Here is a 17992-nt window from a genome sequence, read left to right on the forward strand (position 1 = left end):
GCCTGCAGCCTCTAGGCCCAGGGCCTCGGTATTCTCAGCTGCTGGTATTGTCAGAAAGACACATTAGTCTAGAGGAAAAAATGTATGAGGTGGGAGGGCCAATTAAAAGAGGGAGAGGTGAAGACGAAAGAGACTATGGGTCAGAAGAGGAGTCAATTGATTTTTGTGCATATTCCAGCATAAAGTTCTGTATTCTGAAAACCTAGTATCTATAAGAAGAGAGTTACCAGCAAAAGAACTGTGAAGCAGGGGAGCAGATGAGATTTAAGAACACCAGTAATCGGTCTTAGTTTGAAATTCTAGAATATTTGCCAGAACACAAAAAATAGAAGAAATGACCATCCTTCCCTCAGAAAGCTAATGATAAACCTTGGTCATTTAATACTTTTATCCTCTAGTGTTTTTTCTTTTGATTAAAAACTTACCACTTCTAAATTGCATATGCTTCTTTAAAATCTTCATTTATGTGGATATTTCTTTCCATGGGAATTCTGAAATAGAGATCACCTTGTTCTATTTCCAGAGTTGCAAAGGGCTTTCAGATACTCTGCTTAGCTAGCAGATGAATTTGACGGCATTTTCTTTCTGCTGCGCCACCTTTCCTCCACTAGTACAGTTTTCAAACGATTCCTAAGATGGCATTAACCTGCTTTATTTTATTATTAAGTTGGTCTTTCATGACAAAGGAAGCCTTGACTCTTGAACACCAGCCATGAATCTTGAACACCATTAAGATTTTTCATATCACACCACCCCATTAGTTGGGTTTCAGAAGAAAGCCATAGGGATACAACAACAAAAAAAAAGCTCAACCAGACCACTGGCTTATTATCCCCTGTTTTGCACAGAATGTGGGGTGTCTAAAGTTAAAGAATAATGCTTGTAAACAAGGAAAGGCAAATGTGCTAGAAAATATGATAAAAAAGATGCTGAAGGTTGCTAGATTGGCCTTGAGCCAGTGGAAAGGGAAATAATCACGTTCCAAGGTTCAGTGGCCAATGGGAAAAAAGGATTTAGGCCATATGGGCCACAGACCAATGAAAAAGAATGAATAGATACCATGTGCTTTGAGAACCAATGAGAAGAGAGAGATTGCATCTGTGAACCAATGGGAAGAAATAAACTAGCTCATGGGCCAATGGGCAGAAAGGGATTGAACCTTAGGTCTACAAGGTGAGAAGCTCAGGGGTTTAGTTACTTGACCCTAATCTGTACTAGGGAGGACTACTATTCATGCTTATCATCCCCAAGTTAAGAAAATTTAGTCCCCGATGCAAGGAAGATGACCTCTAGGGGGGTGAAGGGGTAGGAAACCACCTGAATGAAGAACCATGACTCCTGCCTCGAGTACCTTCGTAGAGGGCGCTGTTTATCAGAGGCCAGAGTTGGGGGCAGAAGAAAAAAGGACACCCCACCCCGCCCAGCGTGCAATTCCCCTCCCGACCGCAGGAGGCGCTGCAGCGAGGGGAGACTTGGGGTGGGGCGCTGTGAGAGGCCCGGGGCTGCGGCCCCGCTCCGGACCGCGGGGGGCGCTGTGAGGAGCCCGGGGCTGCGGCTCCGCTCCCGGCCGCGGGGGGCGCTGCACAGCGGCGGTGGTTGGTGGTGGCTTGGGGGTGGGGGGGAGGGGGGTAGGGGGTGCGGAGGCCTCGCGGGCGGATCGGGCGCTCAGCGGCGGCAGCTTCTGGGCTTGGGGAGGCGGTGGGAGCGGCGGGTCCGGCCGGCCCTGGTCATGGCGGACGCGGCGGCCTCTCCGGTGGGGAAGCGGCTGCTGCTTCTGTTTGCGGATGCGGCGGCGGCCTCGGCTCAGGCACCGGTGGCGGCGGCGGCGGCGGCAGCGGCAGCGGCAGCGGCAGCGGCAGCAGAGAGCGGGGATCCGGGGCCTGCGCTGCGCACTCGGGCCTGGAGGGCTGGGACAGTGCGGGCCATGAGCGGGGCGGTGCCCCAGGATCTAGCGGTGAGTGGCGGGCACGCTGGGCACGCAAGGCCGGGGCTGCGGGGCCTGCGACGGGCTAGGGGGCAAGGGGGCGGCTCCTGCCTTCTCCTCCCTGGCAGGGACCTCCGTGAAGGAGCGAATAGGGGCCCAGGACCCCGGGGCCGCAGGAAGGGGTGAGCCTTTTAAGAGTGTCCCCCATTTCCTCCCGGGAGACATGCCGGGGACTAGGAGCTGCAGCTTTCCAGCCATCAGGCCCCGCCTCCTGGGCGACCCCTTTCCCGACGCCCCCCTCTCCCCAAACACGCCTTCCTAACAGTCCCCCGGAATCCTTCCCCCCAACCTCGGGGCCCTGCTGGGCCTCCGGGCCCCGACCAGCAGCGGGCGCCCCCGGAGCTGCAGCCCCTTCTCTGCCTCCCTCCTTGCTGGCAGCTGCCGCCGGGAGGACTCGGAGTTCGGGCTCCTCTCTCTCGCTCCCCCTTACTGGAGTCCAGCACCCCATCCATCGCCTTCGGCCAGTCCCGGAGCCCGGGCAGCGTGCGGGGGGGAAGGCGGGACGAAGGGCAGGGGCCAGTGCGGAGCGCGGGGCTGGGCTCGTCTCGGCGGACGGCCCACCTCGGAGGAGGCCCCGCAGCTTCAGGCCAGCCGCTCCGGGCCTCCCCTACCCGCAAGGTTCCTGGAGGGTGACAGCAGCCTCGGCTCGGCTACCGTTCGGGGCTTCCGCTTCTCCCCTGGGGCCCGTTGGGTCACCTGGTCCTTCTTCCTGCTCCTGAACCCAGCTTCCCCCCGTCCCGAGAGAGGTTCTGGGTCTTGTGTTTTGGTTTTGCTTTAAACTTCGGGTTTGGCCTCTGCCGTTTGGGTAGAAATGGGGAGTGGGGTTCGTGATCCAAGTTACGAGCGTCCAAGCTTAGCCGCCTGAGAGCTTGAGGGCGAGATTTTTGTGGAAGAGGCAAGATCTTGACCGGGAGCTTCTGCAGGCCTCCAGTACTTCCTTCTCCTGGCTGGCCAGAGCTGCTCTTTTGTGGGGTTAGCCTGTGAAATGGGGGGGTGGAGGGAGGACAGACTCTTGGAGATATGTGACAGTTAACGTCATGCTTTGAAAGTTTTGTTTTCTGGAATTTGCACCTGCTTATATCAGTAATTAACTTTAAAATTTTTTCATGATTTTTAAAGTTTGGGAGTGGTATAATTTAATAAATATTGGTTGGTTTTGGTTTTGAGTTTGTTTATTTATTTATTTATCTTTTTAATATTTATGAGTTCTGTCTTGAGGGGGGAAAGTTGTAGACTTTGAACCTCTGGGGTGTGATTTGGATTGTAGCTTTTTGGCCGTCTTTTAAAAACTCAGCCTTCGGATTGTTGTTCGGTGACTGGACCCAGAGATTCTGAAGGGAGCGGTGAAATGATTTTTTTTTTCTTTTGAGATAGTGGGAATGTGGAAAGGAGGAGGCCAAGGCAACTGAGATTTGGAGGGAGATCTCCTGTGATCTTGTTTCATACTTTGACTTGGGAAAATAGGGTCAATTGGTATTCCCCTCACATCTGATTTCCAAAGTGGAGTTGGTATTCTCATTATGCACTTTGAAGTGAAGTTGTAATGGAGGTTTAGGGGCCCATTAAGATTGTTGGAAAGAGATTGGTCCACATCTCTTCAATTTGAGTCCAGTGTAGTTAAGTGTAACAGGTGAGTTAGGATTAGCTATGTATTTTAACCTGTTATTTTGTAGTAATGGTCTTTAAATAACCATTTTCATATCTTCAGAGGAAGTTGAATATTTGGAGCAAATTGAGTAAGCTTAGCACCTATTAATTAAGGAGGACCATAGACTTGGTTCCACCGAGTAGGTAAAGTTGCAGTCATTGCAGAAACTAGAGTGTACACTTTGAAACTTCATTGTGAACCTAGCAGTGGGACTCTGCATGAAACCAAAATGGATTTTGTATTTTTAAAAGCTCTTGTAAAAACTTGTGGGAATTTTGACTAATTTGCAAAATATTTCTTCTTCTTTCACATTTAACCATTGTTATGGTAATAATCTGATAAGAATGTATATTTGAAATTTGAAAATGTATAGAAGCCAAACTGTATGCCATATTTTCCATGTTGATTAAATTTCTTGTTTATCCACTATCTTATTTCTTGTAGACCATAGGCTTGTGGGCCTTTCTAATTTGCATGGCCGTTGTACAACACACTGTAGTAAACATATCACACTGTAGTAAACATATCCATCCACCAATCACAAGTGCTCTTCCTGTACTCATGGGTGGAGTTTGTAGAGAGCAGGCCAATGATTGGGCACATGTTCTTTCTATTATTTTAAAGATGTTTTCAGGCATTTATAGTTTTGAATAATACATAACAGGACTCCCCTATTTATTATGAATAATTGAGGATTGACTGAACAAGTTTTTGGAGTGATTCAAAACATTCCTCTTAACTTAAGGCACAAATGATAGCGTGCATTTCTAAATACACTTTGATGCTGAATTGCCCCGAAGGTAATGCTCCTCTGTCATATCCATAGTGACAAAACAATGTGGAAGTTTATATTCTCATTAAAGTAGAAAATGGATATGTAAAAACCTATGTCTTTTAGCTTAGACATTAAGTCTAAGATGATCTGGAGCTACATTAAGTTTTGTGCCATTTGTGTGTGTGTGTGTGTGTGTGATGAGATGCTAATTACTATAAAATCAGATGCTGCTTTTGAACAATTAACTAAAGTTTTTAAAATGATATCAACTTTTCCTTTCTACTCATTTAAGGTTTATTCAATATATTTTCCTATGTTCATATTTTTTCACATTCAATAAATAGTTGTTAAATGAGTGAATGAATCATAACTTCCACATTTTCTTTAGAATATCCTCTATTAACTGATCTCTTGATATCTTTTTAAATAGTTCCAAGTGAGAAATACTCACTCTTCACAGACTTCTCATAGGCTAGGTCTAGTAATTTTCTGCTTCATCAAGTGTCTCCTTGTCATGGATTTCCTTCCTTGAGAACAGGATTTTACAAATCTTACTGTTTCTGTTGTTTTCCCTGATAACCATCTAACTTCCACCTCATCATAGCTACTAGAAGGTAATAAGTCAATTTCATTTGTTACAAGCACCCTAAACAACAGCTGGGGTGGGCTCCTTCAGGCTTTTCTTCTCAGCAGGGCTGGGGGCCATAGCACCTGCTACTGCTTCTCAGTTTTCATTTGCCTTTGACAGGTTGATGTTTTTCAAGACTCCAAAAAATGCCTTTGCTTCTTGAGATTGACTATTATTGTATAACTAACTGTTTCAGGAAGGTTTTCTTGTGGTAAATGCCTTTTAGGAAGGTGGAGGGGAAGTACTCTGTCCAAAGTATTGCAGAACTTATTTTTTTATCCCTTCACCCAGGAGTTGTGATCTGAATCTTAAAATCTAAATTCACAAGAGACTGGTTTATAAACCCAAATGTCATTTTATTAAAGCTATGTTTAGCCTAACAACTGGGTTGGATAGTCTGTATAAACTGGATACTTAGTCTCTAGCAACTACCTGGAGATTAAGTCAACTCTGGAGACCAAATTAAAAAAAAAAAAAAAAAAGTTGAATATGTAGCCAAAAAAAACCTCTAAATATTTATTAAACAACAGCTCTACACCAAGAACTGTGCTAAACAAAGGGTATGCAAATATGAAAAAGACAATCCTTGTCCTCTTGGAATTTGGGAAAGTGGGGAGGGGGGAGAAGACTTCGAAGGAAAGTGATGGAAACAGGAGATGGCTGGATTAGGAGACCTCTTTAAATGAAAGGGGTTATTTTCTGTTGTCCATCCCTGCAATCTATCAGAAAGGCAGGGGATATTGAGGGTTACTAAAGTGAGGTGAGGATCAAAGCTGATGTACTCTAGTAGAATGATGAATTTCCTGAGAGTATGATAAAGTCCTATCTAAACCAATATCACTGGCTTGGTAATGAAGAGGAGAAAACATATCCCAAAAAGATTTAGACTTGAAGGCTATACATAGCCTTTTGTCTACTTTGTTCTACTTAAAAAGTATTTCTGCATTAAAGATAACGATTATGTTTATTTGACACTTATTGAGACATTAGCTTTCCACTCTTTCTGAGTATACAAATGCAAATCAAATCAGGCTTTGCCCTCAGGGACCTTACATTCTTGTAAGGTTACCCTTTTTGGGCAGCTGAAAAGAATTGGGGGGGGGGGGGGATTTTAGCCATTCTTTGGAGCTGTAATTAGAAAATATGAGAGAAGCTTCTCACCTGGAGTAGATGAGGCCAAAGGTCACTTGTCGGGACTCCTGTGATTGGGGTTTGGTATGTTGACCTAGGTAAAGACACTGGTTTGGAGCTGTTGGCAGGAAGTAAATTAGGAACTGTATTCTGCTGCCAGAGCATGGATAATGCTAAGGACATATTAACCCATTCTTTTTTTTTTTTTTTTTTAATGACTTATAGATTAGGGGTTTTTTTATGTAACATTAACAGATTTTACTTTTTAAATAAATAAAAGCTAGACAATAAACCTATAATCACAAAAACCCTGTATTGACCCCCTCCAAAAAAATGATGAATAAAACTGATAAAGGCTACTGTTATAGAAATGTATCTTTTCCTAGACTGTTATAGTCTAGTCTAGTCTAGTTTAAAAGCTGTTATAGTAGCCTTTTCACTGGATTTCTCTCCCCACTCCAATCTGCTGCTAAAGTAATCTTTTTTTTTTTTTTAATTTTCAGTAGTATTTCTTTTTCAAGTACATGTAAAGATAGTTTTCAACAATCGTTTTTGTAAGACTTTGTGTTCCAAATTTTTCTCCTTACTTTCCCCCTCCCCAAGACAGCAAGTAATCTTATATTGGTTAAATATTTACAATTCTTTTAAATATATTTCCATATTGTCATGTTGTGCAAGAAAAATCAGACCCAGTAAGCTATTCTTTCTTAGCTGTCTTTTTTTTTTTTTTCAGTCTATTATCTGCACATTCCATTATTTGACATCATTTGTTTTAGTGTAAATTACCACTGGAAAGACTTTAACAACTATCTACTTATATGTGTATGGAGCTTATCTTTTTTTGGACCTTACCATACCTTTATGGCTTGGACTGACTCTATTTGTAGTGATATTCATCTTCTATACCTTATCTTATCAGTAGAGAGAAATGCTCTAGAGATACCTCTAAGCCAGATCCCTTCTCATTTTCATTCATTGATAATATTTCTACTAAGTTCTACAACTTTTTTTTTTTTTTTTTTGCGGAGGCAATTGAGGTTAAATGACTTGCCCAGAGTCACACAGTTAAAAAGTGTTAAGTGTCTGAGGTCATATTTGAACTCGGGTCCTCTTGACTTCAGGATTGGTGCTGTATCTACTGCACCACTTAGCTGACCCTACAACTTTGGGTTTTTTTTGCTAAAAGAGGGGTGAGGAAATAGTCTTTTTCTTTATATGTCAAATGAATACAAATTTAAATTTTTTATTGTGTGGAGGAAGGAACAGTGTCAAAAGGAGGGGGATATACCACACTAACACCAAAATAAAACTTATTCTTTCCCCTACTCCTGAAACTTAACTACCCTTCCATAACAGTGTGAATATCCGTGCAAAATATGCTTGCCTCTTTAACTCTATCTACATTAACCCAATATCTAGTCATTTGCCCACTCACACCAATGCTTCCTCCACAATACACCTTTCCCATTCTCAATTCAAACTATCCTACTTCAGGTTCTCATCATCTTTTACCTGGACTATTGTATTCTCAGTAAAATTTCCAAAATAATTTTCCTCAAAGTAGAGGTCTGTCACATTACTGTGCTCTTACTCAAAAATTTTAAGTGTCTCTGTATTCCCTCTAGGATAAAATATGTACTTTTATTGTTTGGTCATTTCAGTCATGTCTTACTCTTTGTGACCCCATTTGGGTTTTCTTGGCAAAGATACTGAAGTAATCTGCCATTCCTTCTTCAGATGGTTTTATGAATGAGGAAACTAAGGCAAGCAGAGTTAAGTGACTTATATAGGATCATATAGCTTGTAAGTGTCTGAAGCCAGATTTAAACTCTTCCCGACTTCATGCCTGACAATCTCTCCATTGGGTGTCACCTAGCTGTCCAAGTACTCTTTACCTTGGCACTTAAAGCCCTTTGCAACCTGATTCTAGCCTACCTTCCAGACTTTCAAGTTACTCCTCTACATTCTAGCCAAACTGGCCTATTTTTAGTTTCCCCAAGGTAGCATTAAATCTCTTGCCTTTCTGTACTTATTTTGTACTTTCACTGTGTTCTCACTTCTGCTTCTTTGAATCTTAGTTCCTTTCAAGGCTCAGCTCTGCTCAAATTTTTTTGTTCGTTACAACTTTGTATCTGTTTCCTCCTATTGCAAATACCTGGAGGGCTTGGGACTGTATTGATTGGGGGAGGTGGGGTATCATAGCTCCTAGCCTGATTCCTAGTTGCTGGTAGGCACTTAAATACTGATTGATTGAAATTCTAAAGCCTTTGTCTTATTTTTCTTTTCTTTTTTTCTTTAAAGGAAAAAAATAAGGCTTTGTAGTCTCACTTATGGAGTTAACCTTCATCTTTGACGTCTTTATGTAGGAAAATGTGTTGTAGACTACAAGTGACACCAACTTAGAATTTTGGGGGGACAATCCATTCCTAAATTGTTTTTACCTTTGGGGGATAAATCCAATCTGAATTTCCAATGGTTTTCCCTCTGTGCAGCTGACATTTCAGTGATGTACTTCATAGAGTTTATAGTCATAAAGTCTTCTGGATTTATCTAGGGATGGTGGAATCATGCCAGTAATTTGTCTTGAGACTTCTGAAGTCATTCTACATTGGGCCCTTTATACTGTTTTTCTGGATGAGGATTGCTAGAGAATTATGTTACTCAGGGAGCAATGACTGCTTATTTGTTTAAAATAAATTACTTCTTGTGTTCCACATTTCTATTCTAAAATGTTATAACATTGTTTTAACATTATAAAGTGACTGTTGAAACCACATAAGGATCTACTTCTTGAACTATCCTGAGATAAGATTTTCATCAGTTTTTGGAAAACTGAGATCATCTATATTTTCTGCATCCTAATTGGTACATTTAAAGTCTTGAATGGAAAGTCCTTTTGAGTATTTATTACTGGCAGGGACCAGCATCAACTCCTTTGGGAGTTTCCTTCATCATCTTTCTTTGGGATATTGTTTTTAAATTAATTAGACTGGGATATAAAATAAGATAACGAAAAAAAGAATTTTTTCCCATTTTTGGAACATATAAGATTTACCTTTAAAATAACTTCATATTGTCATATACTCAAATGGATTTGTGATTATAAGGTTATTGGTATTGCCTCTAGCTTATGTGTATTGTTCCCCACCTAAACCTTTACATTTTGTGTGACTCTTATTCAAATCTAGCCATAAGCTTGCCATGGAAATAATTCAAAAGTACTTGTGTTCTGATGCCCCATAGCATATGTCCATCAGTATCAATTGTACTTACCTCACTTGTCACGTGTATAGGCCATGTTGGCTTTCTGCTAATACTTTTTTCTATAATTTCCTTTAAACTTGTCCTCTGTTGGAATTCCTGACTCATAGAACAAACTACAAAAGTTTATTTTAATCTCCTGTATTAAGTTAATACTTTGGTGAGCCAAGAAAAGGAAAAGGTTTGACAATTCTAGTTATTAATCTGAAGTGAGTTAATAGTTTGCTATTTGAAGTTGGGCAAGTAGCCTCTTAATGTTGCCCTAGGTGAGGGTTACAGGGTAATAATGGAGAGAAGGGAAGAAAAAGGATCCATCTCAAGCCTTAAGCAGGTTAGGGAAAAAATATAAACCAGAATAACCAATGAGATTGGAGTTTGGAAGAAGAAGATTAAGTATAAATTGATGACATTTTATTTAATATACATGAAGGTGTTTTTGGAGGTCCCTGAGGTACCTAAACTATTTAATTTTAAGTCATTCTGTTCAGAGATGTTTGAACTAAGTTTTTATAGGGGTAGCCATCAGAAGAGAGAGAAGGGAAGGAATAATGTCTACAAAAGATTCTCTCAGAGGTCTTTTTCAGCTCCAGATACTATAATGCTATAAAACAATTGGTTCTTCTCCAATATTGTAGAATATTTTGGAAAACTCACATTTTGTTGTGAAATATCTGACTTTGTCACTTTGAAAGGTCTGTGTTTAGGAGATTTTTTTTTCTCCTCTCTGGAGAATTTATGAAAATGCAATGTTTCAAAGCTATTTTTTCCCTTATTTGATTTTTAAACTCATAAGCTGATCAGTCTGGAGGGAATCTTTTAAATAAAAACAAACAGTTGCACTACTATATCTGTTCTCTTAGGATAACTCATTCTCTGGTCTCCAAGTACCAGTACCTGCAACCCCTTGTTACTTTTTCTTTTCAAGAAATAGTGCTTATTTTTGGCTGTGTTAGATCACGTTCCATTTAGAATTTGTCATTTTGCTTTCAGTGTTCTGTGGATTGATCCATATATTATCATCTATTTTGTCTTCATCTTTAATACTGGCTAATCTATAATCATACTCTTGTATGTAAAAATGTTATGCCCTTAACTCATTTCTAAGACCTTTATTTCTAGATATGAATTAAGCTCATTATAGCAAGCATTTTTAGCTCATCAAAAACACTCAACATTATTTTAATCATTGTCATGTCATAATTCATTTTTTAAATTTTCTTTTAATTCTAAACCTTACAAACACTAGTTAACATGAATGTTTCCTTATGCACAGAACAGAAAATGAAGATTGATTATACATGAAACTGGAAGTCTTATGTATAGTTTGCTTTTCTTTTTAAAATATTAATAAACTTAGTATATAATTTCCAAAACTTTCCTGTTTGTGATGTTTCCTAGTCTCTTCATGCCTCAATGACCCTGTCTTTATTTCCTTCCTCTTTTTGGTTGCCTTCTCCCCTGTCCCCCTCCCTTCCAACCCCTTTTGCAGGGAAGGAAACCTTATAACAAATTCTTACATTGGCTATAGTTGAAGATAACTGTCTTGTTTTGTGCTTCATCATCATTCCTGTGGAATCATAGTTGGACATGCATTAATCAGAATTCTTAAATCTTTCAAAGGTTTTTTTTCACAGTTTAAGGCTGTTGTATAATTCTCTCGATTCTGTTAACTCTGCATTAGTTCATTGAAATCTTTCTAGTTTTCCATGAAACTGTTCCTTTCATCATTTCTTACAACAATAATGTGCTAAAATTTATTGAGCCATTCCCCAGTTGATGGACACACTCTGAATTTCTAGTTCTTTTCCCCTACAAAAAGCTGATTTAAGTATTTTTTTAAAATAGCGGTTTTCTTTTTTCTTTTCATGTGGTTATTGATAGCTTGATTTTCTTTCTTTGAAATTTTCATATCATTTGCCCATTTATTTTTTGGGAATGATTCTTGTTTGAACACATTTGAATCAGTTTCTTATATATCCTGGGATATGAGACCATTATTTGAGTTCTTAGTGCTTAATCTCAAGAAAATAGTTTTCTTTGGCCTGCCAATGGCTCAGTTAGCCATCAGTCTTTATATACTAATTAGGGAAATTAGGAAATAAGGGGGAAAAGGAGGGAAGAGATCATTGTAATAGAGGGAATTAATGTGTTGGTTTTCATTGATGAGCAAGGTGACATGCCAATTAGGTGGCTTTTTAACTGTATCCCAGCTCTTTCTTAGAAGTATAAAGCAATTTGGAGAGTACCTAAAAATTTATCTTTTAGATTATTGTTTTCAATTCCCAAGATTAACTGTAATAGAATAGTATTAAAGCATATATGAAAATTGATTTATTTGTCAAAAAACACTTGAGATTTTGAACTATAAATTTCGGAAAATCATTTAGTTAACCAACAAGCACTTATTACATACTTACTATGTTCCTGAATGGTTATGTAAGAGAATATTTGTAATATGTTTAGTGTATAGTGCCTATCACATAATAGGTCCTAATAAATGATTGTTCTTTCACCTTCCTGAATACTGGAGAGAGAAAGAAAAAAACAAAAACAATTCTCTGCCCTGAGCAAACTTACATTGTAATGTATGTAAGTACAGAAACTGGAAAATACAAGATAAAAACAGTAAATTAGATGATAACTTTAGAGTGAATATTATTAGCAACTGGGGGAATCAGGCAGTGCCTCCTGGAGTAATAATGGTGCTTGAGCTGAGTGTTAAAGAAAGTTGAGGATTCTAAAAGTTAGATGGGAAGGAGAACTTTCCAGGTAATAGCACTCGGGAAAGATGAAGGATCTTATGTAAGGAATAACCAGCAGGCCAGTATGACTGGATCATAGAGTACAGAGGATAGTAGAATGAAGTACAAGAATGGAGAGATAGGAAGAAGTCAAGAGAGAGAGATAACTATCAAACAAAGGACTTTATATTTGATCCTAGAAGTAATAGGAAGCCACTTGAGTTTATTGATTGGGGAGGTAAGGATTGGGGTACAGATGGTAACATGATTAGACCTACACTTTAGGAAAATCACCTTGGCAGCTGTGTGAAGGATAGATTGGACTATAACTGTAGAGAAATGATTGTTCTAAAGATATTTTAGAGAAGATTTTACATGATTTGGCACCTGATTGGATAAAAGATTAAAGAATTACAGTGACACTGAAAGGAGCTTTTGGTGTCTTTGACAATGAATGCATAAAGGAAATTCAGAAATGGGGGAACTTTGAAGGGGAAGATACTTAGTTTGTCTTATGCTTCAGAATATTCTTTGACAGCAAAGTCCCATAAGGATGGAGAATTGTTTGTGGGGTTTTTTGTTTGTTTTTTGATAAATCAAAAGGCCTGCTTTAATGACATTCTAGACCTACCAAAAAATGCCCACATCCCTGCTCCCCTTTAAATATTGGGGTTAAGTTGACCAGCCAACTCATTTTTTAACCTTCATCCCACCACACACATACTTCTTTCCTCCCTCTCAAGGCAATGTGCTTCATTCTATGTGTACTACTCAAAACTACAGCCAACAAAGAGGCCTGGCGATTCCTGCTGCCTTTTACGCTGTGATTCTACCTGGTAAATGTTTGGATAACAGAGGCCAAAAAACTCAACCACTACCATAAGCTGAATAAAATATGGCCAGCAACTAAAATGGACTTTTGTCTCAATTACCTTTTGCCACAAAGTTCTTTGCTTCTTAACAGAAGAGTTCTGCTTCTGATCATACATTCCCATTCCATTTGTTCTGCCTCTCTGGTGGCTGCTATAATGACTATAAGGCTTTAATCCTTTAAGTTCTAGATATGTACATATACCCCATATAGGTTTTTTTGTTTTTAAATTTTAATTTAAAGTACAAAAAAAATATTTAAAAATCTGACTTGCAGGAAAGGGAGGAAGATAATAGTAAGAAATTTACTTTTTTTCTAAAGTTGAGCAGTCCCCATTGATTCACACAGCCTCCCAACCATCTTTGGGATGTTCCTCACTCTAAGTCAGGGAAAATGGAAAGAGGCCCATACAATTAGAAAACAGAGTTTATTTTTCTGCCTATCTAAGCCGAGATCACCACCCTTTACTTAATCTTACCTTATAATCTTAAGGTAATTTAATTACCTTATTAAAATAATAATTTGATATTCTTCCCCTCATCCCAGTAAATCACTTCCTCTCCCCACCCCAACCCCCAGTTCAAAATATTTATTCTTTTTTTTTCCTCCCAGAAGTCACAATATTCTGCTAATATACAAACCTGATTAGATGGAAGCAGTGATTGTTTCCCCAGCCCCTTTCTCACTAACACACCATATCTCAGGTATCAACAATGGGTGGGAAAAGACTCCAAACACTTCTTAACCCTAATCCCTTTCCCTCTCTTTTACTCCCCCACAAAAGCAAAGAATTTCCCATGGACACCTAAAAACATATGCCATTTTGTACCCTGAGTTATACCTCATAAGGAAATTTGGAAGAGGTAAAAGGTGAGGTGGAAGGAGGGGCATGAGATTATGGAATTGGAACTAAGACACTAAAGAAAAGGTTTGGAATATGTGGAGAATGAGATATGAAATCAGAAAGCACTGCTTTGCCACAGAAACGGAGTGAACAAATTCTAAAAGACGGGAGGGAGATTGGAAGTTATGATGTGAATGAAAAATAGGTTTAAGAGGGTAAAGCATAGTGATAGCTGGAATTTGAGAGGAGGGTTTTGGTCATACAGAAGAATGTCAAAGTTTTTAATCAAGTTAATAGATAATGGTGAGATCTTGACTATGATCCCTGTGTCTGAATAAGATATCCTCAAGGAGGGACGCCATGGGATTTAAAGAGATTGAAAAAGTGAGAGGTTAGGAACATCGACATGGAAGCTGAAATCTCTTCAGTTCAGGCTAATGATGAGAGAAAGACAGTGAGCCAGTTAGGTGCCCAATTCCTTGAAAAAAGAAGGAAAATGAATTGGGTAGAAAATTTAATTGGCCAAACTTAAAAGGAAAACAGGTAACTGAATTAGAAGGTGGCAAAAAGTCTTTTAATTCCTTTTCCAGGCCCATAGTGAAGGTGCAGCAATCGCTGGATAGGGTGGCCTGGAGTGCACTGTCATCAAGGGGAAGAGCAAGTAGATAGAAGGAAGATGAGAGAAAGAGGTCCAGAATGAAAAAGAAATTCCAGAAGGTACAAGAAAAGGCAGGATTAAAGTTGACAAAGGTGGGATAGGGTCACAAAGGATAGGAATGAAAGAGCAAGAAGTTTTGATTAAGAATAATTTTGCTTCTAGGTATCCTGTAACTAAATAATAGAAGGTGATAGGCAGAGTAATAATAGGTAGAGGTAGTAGTGTACTAGCCATAGGAATAGTAGTGGATAGTATCCTTGAGAACAGTGACCATTTATCATGTTCCTTTTGTTTCCTTTCATTGGCTTAGTAAATATTTGTGGAAAGAGTCAAACAGCCACTCTTCCAACACCCTACATTTAGATTGATTGTTTGGTCCCAGAATAATTATGTAGGATGTTGATTTCTCTAAGCCTATTCAGGCTGAAATGGATATAAGAATCTGGGCCCATAGTGTATAACATATTTTATAGAATACTGGGAAACTAATTTTGCATATATCAATTCATTGTTTAGACAATGTTTTTAGTAACATCTATCCACAAATATTTTAGTGAGAATTTGTTGTGTTTAGCTACTAAATGGATTATTTTCTATATTAATTCCATATCTGTATAGATATATCTTAAATGCTTTGTGAATTTATGTTTAGAAGTCAAAACCAAGTGCAGATGGGATAGGAGCTCATTATTAAAAGTTTAGTATGAACTATTTTCATGTACTAATTTCTAGTTAACTACATTTTAAGAAACTGACTCTTTAGGGGAGAAATGAAAGCCTTATTGTGACTACGGCATTCCTTGGCCAACAGATTATAATCACTTATTGGCCACAGTAAATAATTAAAATTATTATTAATTCACATGTCCCTCCTGTAAACCATTTTCAGCATAGATAGGCAGTGTTGCTACACACTGTAATCTTGCCTAGAACCCAAAAAGGAATTTAGAAAGCTAAAACCATAATTTCATTTTTATGTTTGATCATATTATAATTTATATACATGTACATACATATGTAATATATTAAAATTATTCATTGGCTTTGAAACGTATTGAGAAAAAAGTGGAAAACTAGAAATTCTTGTGTATACCCTGCTGAGAATTATTGTCTCTGTGATTGTCATTGTTTTACTTCTGTTTCTTAGTGATAAAATGGGGTTGAAAACCAGCTTTCTCTCCTCATTAAACAGTGCTCAGTAACTCTTAAAATGATTTCTAAAGTAATTTTTAAAGAATGTAATTTTTTTTTTCTTTAACCATTTACAGAGTACAGGGGGTTTGCATTATTTTGTTGTAAGATAAAGGAATCCTAAAATAGAGCTTCTGAATCCTTTTTTTAATTATCTGGCAGATATTTGTGGAATTTGATGGCTGCAACTGGAAGCAACACTCCTGGGTGAAAGTCCATGCTGAAGAGGTTATTGTGCTGCTCCTAGAAGGCTCTTTAGTTTGGGCTCCTCGAAAGGATCCATTCCTCCTCCAGGGGACCAGGGTCTCAATTGCACAGTGGCCAGCCCTGGTGAGTATAGTGGGTGGCAACCTATGTAATCTTCTGCCTTTTGAGTTTGATTTGGAAGATGGGATAACCAAATCTATACTTATGTATGAAATTTTTATTAACAGCCATGCTTTTGAGAATTAAATTAATCTGCATAATTTAGAAACATGGACCTTGCTCTCAAATAATTTTCTGAAGGACAAGACAACATAAATAGGAAATGTTTTCTCAAAAGTGCTCTGAAAGTTTTTATATCTTAAAATATTTACTTTCTATCTCTGGGGAATTGTGTCATCTTCTATATGTTCTCATAGAAAATTTTCAAAATGGGTATATTCTTGAAGAATTTTTTAAACGATCCAATGCCCTTTTAAGGCATCTGCTAGAGACCTAGCTTCAGAGCCAGTTAAATGTGGGTTCAAGTCCTGCCTCTAGCACTACTGGGCTCTGTGAACCTGGACAGGGCCTGATTTAACCTCTCAGTGCCTCAGACAATTCTCTACTTCAGGCAAGTTTGGGAAACTGAGAAGGTGCAGACTGCCTTGGTAGCCGTTTCCTCTCCTGGGAGTTGCCCTTATCAGCTAAATTACCGGTCTAGTCCCTTTCCCTATCTCTAAGGTAGGATATAATAAACAGAATTTAATTCTAAAGGTAAGTACTTTTTTCTTTCTTATTCTGTTGTTGAAAACATTAGGTGAAAAGTGGCAACAACTAAAAGAAAATTAAATTGTTTCATAGTTTAAACTTAAATTCATAAAAAAAAAAAAATCTGGACTTAAAACCTTTTGTCAGAGTGAGATGTATTTTCATTTGCTAGCGCAATTTTTCTTTTCTTTTTTATTTGTTTTGGGAGTGGCATTAAATTTATTTTTCCTTTTATAATTATGTAAAAGCATATTTAACAAGATAGAAATAAAATTGTCCTATTGGTTTTTTAAGACTCCTTTTTCATTTCTTTTTTGTTTATTTTATAGGTTTTTGTTGGAATAGTCATTTTTTTATCCTTTAGTTGTTGTGGATATTATGTATGTTGGTGGTAGTTTTCTTAGTTCTGCTTCTTTCATTCTGCATTACTTCTATTTTCCCATATTCCTCTGTATTCTTCCTGCTCAACATTTCTTGTGATCCAATAATATTCTATTACATTCATGGGCCATAATTTGTTTAGCTACCTCTTTCATTAAAGCTTTGAATAACATTTATTGTCAGTTTATATTTAAAAGTTACTGTGTGCATATACATATACATTTTTCAAGAACCTTGCACATTTTAGACAATGTTTGTCAAATTAAATGATTAGGATTAATTTTTAAAACCTCTCAGATTGTAGGAACAACATTCAGAGGTCTTAAATTTGAATTTGTTTTCCCTGGGTCTCTTTACGCGGGCTCAATCCTAACAAGACCTGCCCATGAAGGTTAAGTTCCTTAGAAATCATAGAGAATTTCAGAATTTTTTTCATTTTGATCTTAAATTAACTTTTCTGTCCAGGATTGCCTTGCTTATGATGGTGATTAAAAAAAAAAAAAGACAGAGAAGGTTTATTTAAAGGATTGGTGCTAGGTTAGGAATCATTCTGTAGGGCTTTATGCTTTATATTGTCAATCACATTCATTTACTGTAAAGTGGTGACAAAGAAGTTTATAAACAAATGGAAGCTTTGGGGTCTGGCCAGGTAAGAGTTTTGGCCATTATAAGCTTCTAGATACTCAATCTACTTCTTCTCCACTTCACAGACCTTCACTCCATTAGTGGATAAATTGGGTTTGGGGTCTGTGGTTCCAGTGGAATTTCTTCTGGATCGAGATCTCCGATTCTTGTCAGATGCTACTGGATTACGCCTATTCCAGGTACTTGAATTCTGTTCTAGAGCCTAATACTATTCCTGTTATCATTTCCTTGACTAAAGTATGTGCATTCAATTAATCAATAAACATTTCCACAAATATTT

The 17992-nt window shown here is 38.4% G+C and overlaps 1 protein-coding gene across 3 annotated transcripts in view; it reads left to right on the forward strand.

Annotated features, from left to right (window-relative positions):
* KDM3B (lysine demethylase 3B) overlaps positions 1 to 17992 on the forward strand; it is a 59911-nt gene that overhangs the window by 3379 nt on the left and 38540 nt on the right. Inside the window, exons 1-3 of one of the 3 annotated variants that reach the window (XM_031953342.1) lie at positions 511 to 1954; positions 15895 to 16062; positions 17778 to 17891. In XM_031953342.1, the coding sequence (XP_031809202.1) occupies positions 1322 to 1954; positions 15895 to 16062; positions 17778 to 17891 (915 nt within the window). In that variant the 5' untranslated portion in view covers positions 511 to 1321. Of the gene's footprint in view, positions 1 to 510; positions 1955 to 15894; positions 16063 to 17777; positions 17892 to 17992 lie in introns of those variants that run through there. The other 2 variants (XM_031953343.1, XM_031953344.1) reach the window with 2 other exon arrangements.

This window comes from Sarcophilus harrisii, chromosome 2, assembly GCF_902635505.1.
Source record: "Sarcophilus harrisii chromosome 2, mSarHar1.11, whole genome shotgun sequence".
Classification (NCBI taxonomy): domain Eukaryota; kingdom Metazoa; phylum Chordata; class Mammalia; order Dasyuromorphia; family Dasyuridae; genus Sarcophilus; species Sarcophilus harrisii.